Consider the following 12836-nt stretch of genomic DNA (forward strand, 5'->3'; position numbering starts at 1 on the left):
ATGTATTAATTAATGATAATTAGAGAACTTGTTATTAAATTTACACTCAATATGTAGGTTCGTATGGTGCTTTTAACTGTGGTACTTACAATCAGTTTAGGTTCTGTTATATATTGCGTTTCTTTAGTGAATAAATAAAAATTTAAGTTGACAAAAAATACTTAATTAAAATGCACATTGACAACGCATGGAATAAGTTTTTTGGTATGAATAAATACCTACATTTTATTTGAAGTCAGTCAAGCATATCGCCTTTAAGATGACTTTTCGTTTCGTATTTCAAGACATTAATGCGCATTAGAAGATATTATGTATATATTTTTTTACTACAAAATACATTTTGATACAAGGCTTTTTGAAAAAGTATGCCAGTATTGTTATTCCTAGCTCTCAATTTATGTCTCTATATGTCCTTTTCTGTGTTCAAACACTCTTAGTATAAAATCTAATCCAAATCGATTAATTGGTTAAGACGTGAACAAGGGACAAACAGACAGACTTTCGCATTAACAATATTATTAGGAATTAGAGTTAGTATGCGTATTACGGTAATGAAAGACAAGTATTAAATAAATAACACTGGCTCACCACAAATAATTATAATATTAAATTTCTGACAATTGTTTCATATTATTGGGTTATGAATATATCAAACATTACATAATAAAGTGAATTTTTAATCTCGAAATGAAGCAAAAACAATAGAAATAAATTTTAAACCTGTTATTACAATTTCCGCATTAAGTACAGAAATTGTTTCGTACCTGATTATTAACACTATTCAGAATGTTTTTGTTGCTTGTACGGCAAAAAATTGCAACACAATTGTTTTCAAAGAGTCTGAATTACTATTTGAACTCGATTTTATTTCATAAAAAAAAACCAATAAATAAATATATCAACAAATACTTATCGAAAACAGGAAGTATTTCAAAGAACTGTATCCATGAATAAAAGCAGAATCTGTTTAATGGATATACTATAGTTATAATACTGTAAATGAATTTGGTTCTAAAATAAGACGAGAAAACTTGGTTAGAGATTGTATATTTTTACTTTATGCTGGGAAATTCCCTCTTCAATGCCAGTACAATCATCGTCAATTAATGTTACCAAATAATAACAGAAAAAACAAACGCGTGAACAGTGAACACATTATCCTATTTCCCCTTTTTTTGCAACATGGCAAAGAGAAAAATAATATGTTATAACGGTATTAGAGTTATGTGATTATCGTTCCAATATAAAAATAAATCCCAATGCCACATATCTCAATCAATCAAATAATTAAGCTCTGGTACATAGTAATGTTTTCCTAAGTGACATTAATTGTTGCATTTTTATGCATCTAAAATCTAAATATCATTTACATACTTTATTTTTTCCTATCTTGGGACCCTAAGGCTACTTCAAATTAATACATTGATTATATTCAAATAAGTAATTATATATAAGTATATTGAAAAATTTAAATTTAATGATTGACACTCATGTAAAATGATTGTACGTCACAATATTATAAAATATTCGCTCATATGTTTTAAACTCTCGCGCAAACCTAAACCTAAACCTGAAATGACATTTCAGTATTATCCCCCTCATACACTCTAGAATATACTATGTAAGATACATTTTCAAATGCTTCACAATTTCAGCTTCTGCGATAATTATTTCAGAATATGAGCTAATTTTCAGTGGGAGGCATTAAGCGCCGATTCATTTGTACTACCATTTACCACTTTATCACGAGCTCAGCTGCAGAAACAGGCCAGAACTAGTGTCATTTAGAGTTCGATAAGTGCGCGGCTCGGACGTGTCCCAAAATATATATAATATAATATATAAGTGTCGTTCCGATAAACGTTTATCGTATTTATAAACCGTTCGTAGCGACGTAGCAGTGGTCTACGACAGCGTTCGACAGCGGTGCGCGTACGCAGTGCGTTTGATTATTCTGTGTCATTAGCTTCTGTAGATCGAAATGGCGACCAAAGGAGTACAAAGTAAGAGAATTTTTTAATTTTTTTTTGTATATCAAAAAATCAGTTTAAAAATGTCTATACAGATATAAAAATCTTAAAAAAAAATTAAATAGTGTTCTTTCTGCAATTATTTCGATGTGAAAAATAATGATGAAGTGCGAAATAGTAATTTTAAATGTAGCTTCACGTAATACATAATACGTTATCTTAATGGTAGTGTCAAAATGGGTGATATCGAAAAACTTTAATTCCAATGCGTGATAGTAAAGTACACTTAATCGTCACGTGTAGATAATTGTTTATATTAAATCCATTTCAGAATAGAATAAACCAAAAATAATTTTCAGTAGGAGTGCACAGAGCTTCCTTTCAATGTATAGTCATTATCGCTACATAGTATAAAACAAAGTCGCTTTCTCTGTCCCTATGTCCCTATGTATGCTTAATTATTTAAAACTAAGCAACGGATTTTCGTGATTCAAGAAGAAGGTTTATATGTAAAATAAGATCTATTAAACTACTCCGAATTTAACGTGTGAGAAGCAACGGGCAAAAGCTAGTAATAATATAAAGCTTAAGCGTTTGTTCTCAGGAATAACAGTACCGATTACAAACATTATTTTACGTCTAGATATATAAGTGATCTCTGAGTGAACGTAGTGGCTCTATATGTACCACGGGCGACGTCGAGTGAAGCTACTAGTATGCTTATATAAATAAATTGGATATATAGGAATATATATAGGATATATGTAGGAATTTTACCTACAGTAATCGTATTTTTTTCACACTCAATTGTAAAAATATTATATCTAGTTAAAATTATATTAAATTTCACTGCCAATATACATAAATAATAATTTTATCACTAATCAAATCAATAAAAATGAAACTCAATCATTTTAATAATAATAAAACTCTTTCAAAGGTCAAATATTACAATACGATTAAATGTATGACATATCCAATTTGCAAGTAATTAGGTCGATAAAACTTTTCTTTTATCCATTTCAGTACATTTAAAATGTTTATCTTAATCTACAGATAATGCTTATTCTACATGCATATCATAAATGATCACGAATACGATAAAAATCGATACACATTTAATCTTTGTGTATTTTTTTGTAATATTTATAGAAATATATGCAACAGAATAATATTAGAACTATACAGCAATAGAGAAACTTTGATGTTGCTATTAAGTATATGATCGAAAATGTATGATTATTTTATTAAAATAATATCTTCAATTTTCAATAACTTCAAAGATCTGATTTCGATCATCATACACGGAATAGAAAATTTCCTTCATAAATTACGTAGAAAATTATTCATACTAGAGTATGATTTTAATTTGAACTCAAATATATTCGAAGTTAAACATTTATTTAGGCTTCTTATAGAAACACTTTGGAATTATCACCAGTTAGGAAAGCAGATTATACAGAAACAGGCGGCAAGAAACTCTGTAATTGCTCTTTCCTAATCATGACAATTTCACGTTTTAATTCTACATAGGTTACTAATTTATTACATTTTAATTATTGACAAATGATAAATTAACTTATTTATTTAAATTTATACATATTTATTTATTGCATATGTCTACTGTTACTCAATCTGGAACTCAAATATTTAATTATTTATCTAAGCCTCTGTCAGACTTTAATATGTCAAAATACACAACCAACATACAAAAATACATATAATATTATTGAATTAGATCTAACTTTTTAAAAAGGTTGACTTATACAAACTTCTTATTATATTAAATTCTATTATATATATTCACATAGCATTATTATATTAAATTCTTCAGAAAAATCATATAATAACATCAATTATTACTAGAGCAAGATATTTATAACATGTAAAATATATTGTGTATACCTTATTGTGCTAAAGATATAAAATAAAAGTTCAAAATTAATTTAATTGCGTATGGCACTCACACTTTGTCTGTAGCTATTTATAACCTGTTGATTGCACTTTGATTGTGACAGTTCATTTACCGCTGAATTTTTGGCGGCAAGTCACATTCTTTAAAGAAAAATCCAGATTAATATTAGTTATGGTACCTACTGCGTCTAATGAACGAATCAATATTACTAGGCTTACATACATACTAGGCATACATATTTTTTTTTTGTAAATTGCTGGTAAAAAAGTCAAAGACAACTACTACTACTATAGAGTAATAAATAAAGATTGATATTCTATAAATTTGAGGATCCTGAAGAATGAATTTTATATCAGATTTGTGATATGTGTAGATAATATACACGTGTATAATTTATTTATTCACTTACATTAAAACATAAATTATAGAACAATTTGATAAATATAGATAATTATCCATTGGTATTTAAATAGTTCTAGATTAATATTCTTATGAGTTTAGGATAATCTCAGTAGTAAAACTCACGTACCATGATAAGAATCGTGTGTAAAGTGATATCAATGTTTACTTATCAATAGATATAATACAAACAAGTATTATTAATTAATTAACGAATTAAAAAGGAAATCTTAATTTTTCGTTACTAAATATTTTGAGCCCAAATCATTTTATATTCAAGCTGAAAATGAATTATAACGATTTATGAGAATTTTTTTGTTCAGTTTCTTAATATTGTACGAGTCTAGAGGAGACATTTTCATTTGGGACTACACCACAAAATTAAAAAAAAAAATAAAAATATAAATGCTGCCTTTTTTACGTCACAGCGGTTAACTGAGCTGATGGTTCGCCTGATAGTAAGTGATCTCCAACGTCCATGAAAAATTGCAGAGATAGTGCCTCTGTGAATGCGTTGCCATATTTTAAAGAGTATAAGGATAGGATAAACGTCAGAAAATAAGGAGTGGACTAGAAAGGGTGAGGAAAATGAAACAATGTTCTGGCTCCCTAATCACCGTACTAAACACAGTAGCATTCGTATGCTATTATTTCACGCCGGTATTCTCTATATACAATTCGTGCTTAAGCGTGCTCGACTCAAAAATGACGCAGTGAACGCAAAAAATCAAACATAACATTTTTATATTCACAGACGCCCCAACTTCTTTATTATACGAAAACTGTTCATCTGGTATGGAAAAGGACCAGGATGACAATGCAATCTTGGTTGAAACCAACCATGGTACGTTATTGTTACCAACATGCATGTGTTCGAACAAAATTATAATTGGGTATTTCAATACATATGTGCATAATGTAATAAGGAAAAAATATAAAGGGTTTTATAATTTGATGATAGTAAAAAATCGAATTCTCAGTAATGTTCGCTGTGAGTTTGCTTTACGTAGATAAACGGAGGTTAATTTTTAAGTGAGAAATGGAAGGGTATTGGCATAGTTAACGATACGGCAATGTGACTGAAATTATTTTAGACTAATAGTTATATCGTAAAATATCAGATAAGAGTGTAAATTTGTGTGTAACTTCACATTTCCAACACCTCAGACTCATTCTTAGAATTGGTAAACCATCCGCAGTTGTATAGTTATTTATTTTTTAGCATAGGATTTTTTTTTATAAAAAAGGTGGACGTCCGTAGGTGTTACCTCCACGCTGGGCGGAGGTTGAGTTAACACTCCAAGTTTGAAAATAGCCGTTAATAAAGGGAACGTCAGTTGAAAATAGCTTTATCTTCTAATATATAAAATTCTCGTGTCACAGTTTTCGTTGCCAAACTCCTCCGAAACGGCTTGACCGATTTTGATGAAATTTTTTGTGCTTATCCGGTATCTATGAGAATCGGCCAACATCTATTTTTCATACCCCTAAATGATAAGAGTAAGGCAGAACAGCGTTTGCCGGGTGCAGCTAGTATATATATAAAATTCTCGTGTCACAGTTTTCGTTGCCAAACTCCTCCGAAACGGCTTGACCGATTCCTCTGAAATTTGGTAAGCATATTGGGTAGGTCTGAGAATCGGCTAACATCTATTTTTTATCCCGATATTCCTACGGGATACGGACTTACGCGGGTGAAACCGCGGGGCGCAGCTAGTATTACTATAAATTGTTATGTTAGTCACAAATGATATTAAGCAGTATTATTTTATAGATAGGTATGATAATTGTATAATCGTACTAGGTGAATATTTCAATAATTTTTATGAGCTGCTAATAAAACTACACTAAAACTTATCTAATACATTTTCATATCAATTAAATTTATTGTCGTGTCGTTACCAGCTAGTGGAAATAACACATTAACAAACGCATGTAAAGGTATTCAAATATGTTAATATATTAAATGCTCAAAATAGTAAATAATGCATGAACTCATAAATAAGGATACAATAATTTGTATTCCACTCAAAGTGTGGTGATTCCTACAACTACGCATGTTTAATCGATGGATGAATCGAGATGGGTTTTATTTAGCATATGTATTTAAAAAGGTTAGGCATGTATTTGATCCGTAATGATTAATTGATAATAATAGATGTGGATTCTTTCATATTAATTTTTACAATTAGCAATCTTTATCCGTATCATTAGTAGGTTGTTACGTATGTTTAGTTTCTGCTCGATGTAAAATAGGTTTACATTTATATTGACACACATAAATATGTATATACTACATAGTATAAAACAAAGTCACTTTCCGCCGTGTCTGTGTGTCTGTATGTATCTTTAAATTGCGCAAAAGATTTTGATGGGTTTTTTATGAGATAAAGCGATGGAAGAGGAAGGTTTGTATGTATATACGAGTATCATGACTTATACTTATTTGTCAAGAATGCGCAGCTTTTTGAAACCATTCAAAAAGTAAAAACATATTTCGAAACTAAAGAGGAGGTTCAAACTCAAACTCAAACTCAAACATTTATTCAATCTACTAGACTTCCTATAGAAGCACTTTTGAATTGATATATTACATGTTTAAAACTTTTACCATTTTATTTGTTTGTTTTAAATAATACGCATATCTACGTCTTATAAATAAATTTATACTTTTGTCTTTGTTAATATATTTGTGCCGTTTTGAAGGTAGGTATCTACATTATATCAACTTCATATTTTTCCGAGTATAACTACAATTTATACTGATGAAAATCACCATAAGAAATGAATTCCGTTCATTATTAATAAAGAGCTGTTGGATATTCCTAGCCAATTGAACTGATTTGTGTTATCATTCGAATAGGTGTTTATAATTCAAGAACAATTTACATAATTGGCCGCCTACCAAAATACAAGAGATAATTGTTATAGGCTATAAATAGTATTCAATTGATCTGGTTAAGGTATTGATGAATGCCAGTAGGGTTGCTAATGTGAATAGCTTTTAAAGTCGATTCAATACACAATTGCTTTATGTATAGAAGTTAATCGTATGAGCAAAATGTTTAAAGGTTTAAAATCTTAATATATATAAATTAGTTTTCACATTGTTTTTCCGCGATGGACTCCTAAACTATTCAACAGATTTTAATCAAATGTGCACACGTGCAGTTTGATCCAACTTAGAAGATATTTATATATATGAAGATATAGCTACCTAACTTATAAGATGACTAACTAACTGCACGCTCACGCACGGCTCCACCCGGGTAGTCATTTATCATTATTAAAATTATATAAACTATCCTATATTTTAAGTTAGATCAAACTGGTTGAGTGATTTAATTGCTGTGGCTGAGTAATAATTAAAAATATTTAGATTACAAATTATATATATTATTGGTATAATTAATCGAAATAAAAACTATCCTTTATCTTAAGTTGGACCAAATTGCACATAAAATGCAATTTTTTTTTTTTTTTTATCAAAATCGGTTGAGTTTGTGAAGAGTTCACTGGGAACATACATCATGACACAGGATTTTTATATATATAATACGATATATACGAGTATTAAGGTTAAGATTGGATGCAAGGTACTAGGTTACTATTAGTTAGTATTTATATCTACTTTTAAAATAACGTTCTTTTCTTAGTAACTAGGCAACTGTATTCTAATTTGACATTGTCCATATATCTATAAAGTAACTATAGGTTTTCCACAAAAGTTTAAATGTATCTCGAGAATAAGCATATCTTGACTTAATTATACATAAAAAATAACAAGTGTGAGGTTAACACTCGAACCCTGCATAAACAATGTACTACCACAGATAACATAATACGATAGGTACTACGTAACAATACATAAAAACTTTATTGCATTTTTGCGTTAATTGTCACAGTAATCTCAATCATTTATTACATTTCATACCTTATTTGCACATAATAAGTCAATTAAATTAATCGTTTTTTGTAATTAATTGCGCTCATATATTAAGGTGATAAGTGCTATAATTGGAACTGCTGTGAAATGAATCCACATTGAAAGTGGTTTTGTAACCGACTTAAAAAAGGAGGAGTTTCTTTGTTCTATTGTATATAAATATAATTATTTTTTATGTCAGTCTACTCATACATACACATCGTATGTATAAATTTAAATAAAATCACCAATAACGTTTTGTTATTAATAATATATATATATAACTGCGATACAAACTATAGGTACTAATTAGAGCGATATGTCAAAATAGTACGTAGGAAATGCTAATTTATGATGTTGTATCACTATTTCCTTATTGAATATAACTCTTAAATCTCATATTACAGCGACCGCAAAAGAATTATCGCGGATAGGAAAGTTGTCTGAGTGTAAGGCCCTAGCTTAGTTGTGGTCATTGAGCCCAATCAGTTGTCTGCATTATTTATAAAATATGTAAATAATTCTTATAAATCCGAATGACGCATTTATTTATGTAGGTACGTAATTCCCATGAAATGGGTGGTCAGAATCCGAGTTCCTTTAAAATTCTGTGAATTATATTTAACGTATTTAAATATGTTTAAAAGATCATGACTCATATCTGGGAAAATAATATTCATATTTAAATTTCAACATAATTATACTAACACGAGTTGCAACTAGATTGTTAAAAATAGACTATGTAAAAAAATAGTTAAACAAAGAATTATAATAAATTGACGATTTCATTTATTTCCAAACTACACTACATTTAGTTAAATAAAACGCGCAAACACGATGAATTCATTAATAACAATCTATATTATTAACTTAATAATAACATTTTCTCAGTATTATTCGCGGTAATAAATGTTGGAGAAAATTTAAATAATGCCAATAGCCAGTATCAATGTTTATTTAATTCTGCCACGTACTAGCGTCGTCATGACAAACTTAATAACAATCAACATAATTTATATCGTCCATAAAGCAGTAAACGCTCAGTTATGTGTACGACGATTTAAGAGACATTAATATCAACGTAAATCTGGCGAAAAGCCAGGGAAAATAACATAGTACTGGCGCTAGCTATAATGCATGACTTGAGGGAAGCGCAGTGGGTACTTAAAGACGAATTGTCTACGATGGACTCGAATTTTCAATTCCCCAGTGTGATTTGTAACTCAGTTATTTTGATTGACGCATTGTTACTGAGCTCACGCAGGATACATCAGTCTTCAGTCTAGAGGATAATTTTTAGAACTTTTGTAGTGTACGAGTTATTAGACTAATTGTTTTATCTGTCACAAATGCCCGTCAAGAGAACGGCGTACTCCATAGAAGTACAATGAGGTAATGATTGAATGAATGTATAATTAAAATTATATTTAATAGCAATCTAAGCAGATTGCTTTGAAGCATTTTGACAAGATGGCGTAAAAGCAATAAAATGCATTTCATTTATATATTAAACAATAATAATGGGAATAATTATATTAATACTTTATCTTATATCTTTAAACGAGCAATTCTTGTATATATATATATATATATATATTTATATATAATTGAAATCTCGGAATCGGCTCCAACGATTTTCATGAAATTTAGTATATAGGGGGTTCGGGGGCGATAAATCGATCTAGCTAGTAATCTTTTTTAGAAAATGTCATATTCGTGTTTTATCGACTTAAACTTACTTTTTCAACAAATAGGAGGCGTTTGAGTAGTCCCAATTTATTATGACTCTTCCTGACATCTATTGCCGAATAATAATACTATAAATGCGAAAGTTTGTGAGGATGGATGCATATGTATGTGTGCGTCTGTTACTCTTTCACGCAAAACCTACTGAACCGATTGCAATGAAATTTGCTTCATATAGCTGGACAACTGAAATAACACATAGGCACTTTTTATACCGATATTCCTACGGGATACGAACTTACGCGGTTTCAACCGCGGGTCACACCTAGTGTAAATTATATTACTTATACAAATATATGGTTACAGATTTAGAATCCGGCAATGCCAACCCCACAGCAGAGCGCCCAGCTCCACCGCCCACTAGGGCTTCGCGAGTGCCCCTTATTGGTAAGGTCGCATGGGGTCAAGCAATTTTGTGATGTCTTATATGCAATATGCACTTTTACAACTTTGTCGCACTGCATAGCAAGTTTTACGCAAAAGACTATGTAATGTCACAATGGCTTTTTAAAAATGTACTTGTATTTTGTTTTTTATTGTTGTTTGGGTTTTTTGTTTTTATTCGTCAGGTACATTCATGGGATCAATAATAACATCGCATGTCATTGCATGGAACTCGCACGAAGTAATGACGAAGTAATTGGTGAAATATTTTATAAATAAGCTTCGGTATTGTTTATCTCATTATTTGTAGTTATTTTCATGGTATTTGTGAAGATAATTTCTTTCTCATATACATTTCTAGCACATTTAAAATCGATAAATGAACGTTACGAATATCAATAAGTACAAAACATAATCATGTCATGCGTGTACGGAACAATTTTTTAAAGAGGGTATATAATTTTTTTACTCAACTACCAATTGAGTTTATAACATAATTATTAGAACGTTACACGCGGTCGCGAAAAAACGTGCCGGCCATTGTACTTACGTATTAATATTATATCTAATAGCTAATTAAACAAAATGATTGGTCAAGAATCAAGCTCGGGATATCAAATGCAAGAAAACACTGATGGCGAAGTATTACAAAAACCACGTACTAACTGTGAGTTTTAAAGATATATTCTTATTGGATTGTTTCGGTTTGATGAATTTCGTTCAGGTCGTGGATAAATTATAAAATTTGTGTTTTTATTTTATTTTTGTAACAGCCACCAAGCATGGCGTCAATTCTCATTGTTAGGCATCATTCTATTGTTTAATTTTAGCAATTTAATCCACATCCGACATCGTCGGGATAACCCGTAATTATGTAATTATACTCAGATTCGCTATTTAATTACTGTTTCAGAAATACCTTTATGTTAATACCTAACAATTAGTCTTAAACGTTATTTTGACGTCTAGTCAAATATGTTTTGTTTCAATTTCAAATGCATTCTTATTTTCATTCATTTATTTATCTATATTCAGACATGTATAAAAAATAAAACACTTACGTAGCTTGTTTTTGCATGGGATGACAATTTTGTAACGAATGTTCCATTTGCGAAATTTATTTTTATTATTTTACATGTTTTCTGATGTGTGATCTGATTCCGACGATATTTATCATTTGAGCCATTATTATGTAATTGATAGTTATAAATTATTAATTCGATCGTGACTATAAAAGCGCAAATATATCATGCGCAAATCGGTGGCGTATCAAGAAGATCCAACACACGTCTCGACATTACACTGATCTCAGGGCTGAGTTGGAATCAAGGTCTTGAAAAAACTGGATGATTTATTTCATAAACGTATGTTTTTGTGTGTCGTTTGAACATTTTTGTTAGACGAATTGAGAAGAATCTTTGATGCTGTTATTCGACTATTTTGATATTTAATGATTCGCATTGTATGCAATGCTAGTGTTCACCAAATTTACCAGTATTTTTTACAAAGATTTGGATATTGATTAAGGTAGTCTTTGTGAGCAAATATTCCGATTGACACTATTTCTAACCCTTCGCAAGCGAAATGAATCTCTTCGATTGTCTATCCTATATTAAAAACAATTATATAGTTACGGATTTGACGCTTATGAGAGTAATGTAACTTTAAAATGTTATGCTTTAGATTAGTATCATCCTATGAAGATAATAACAATTGAAGATAATTTTATTTGACTTGAAGCACAATTACATTGAGAAATAATTGTACTATTGAACATTACAAAGACTAATTAGGAGGTATGCGGAAGCTCGTATTTTGTTATTGTAACATCAATCATATATTTTTATTCATCGACATTGTAAAAGCAACTTTATATCAAAGAAACTAGGTTGCGATTACGCTTTTATGTCAATATAGTAGATTTAGTGAAAGGATTAAACGTGAAAGCAAGCTCCCTTTCCCTAGACGTCGATATATAATGCTAATGCTCTGTTCTTGATTGTGTAATTAAAAAAAACTTAAGATTATTTAAATAATAAGAAATACATTATGTTAGTATCAGTCCTTTAGTTTCTAAAGTGCATTAAAATTTATTTTCATCCGGGTCAATCACGCCCTCAGATTCGCGCAATGTGCAAATGTTTAGAATATAAAATAAAGACACTAGTGGTCCGCCCCGGCTTCGCCCGTGGTACATATATAGCCTGTAGTCTTTCTCAATAAATGGGCTATCTAACACTGAAAGAATTTTTCAAATCGGACCAGAAGTTATATGACTAGTGCGTCAAAGAAACTCTTCAGTTTTATAATATTATGGATTTGCAAATTTAATCTACTTTTGTGAGTCTTTGTATTCGTGAATGTGATCGGCATTATGTACCTTATAATGATAAACATAAAGTGCAATCAAGTCAGTTTGAATTCGACGTTACTGCGAACTATGAATTACATTTCAAAGTAAACAATCTTCATCTCGTTTATATAATTAATCTTAAAT

The 12836-nt window shown here is 30.0% G+C and overlaps 1 protein-coding gene across 2 annotated transcripts in view; it reads left to right on the forward strand.

The window, feature by feature from the left end:
* The first annotated feature begins 1782 nt into the window (after positions 1-1782).
* The window catches only part of LOC119830129 (aquaporin AQPAe.a), a 51285-nt gene continuing 40231 nt past the window's right edge, over positions 1783-12836 (forward strand). The window contains exons 1-2 of one of the 2 annotated variants that reach the window (XM_038352997.1): positions 1783-2003; positions 10262-10342. In XM_038352997.1, coding sequence (XP_038208925.1) covers positions 1982-2003; positions 10262-10342 — 103 coding nt within the window. In that variant the 5' untranslated portion in view covers positions 1783-1981. The remainder of the gene's footprint in view (positions 2004-10261; positions 10343-12836) is intronic. The other variant, XM_038352999.1, reaches the window with a different exon arrangement.

The sequence above is a fragment of the Zerene cesonia genome, chromosome 11 (assembly GCF_012273895.1).
Source record: "Zerene cesonia ecotype Mississippi chromosome 11, Zerene_cesonia_1.1, whole genome shotgun sequence".
NCBI lineage: Eukaryota > Metazoa > Arthropoda > Insecta > Lepidoptera > Pieridae > Zerene > Zerene cesonia.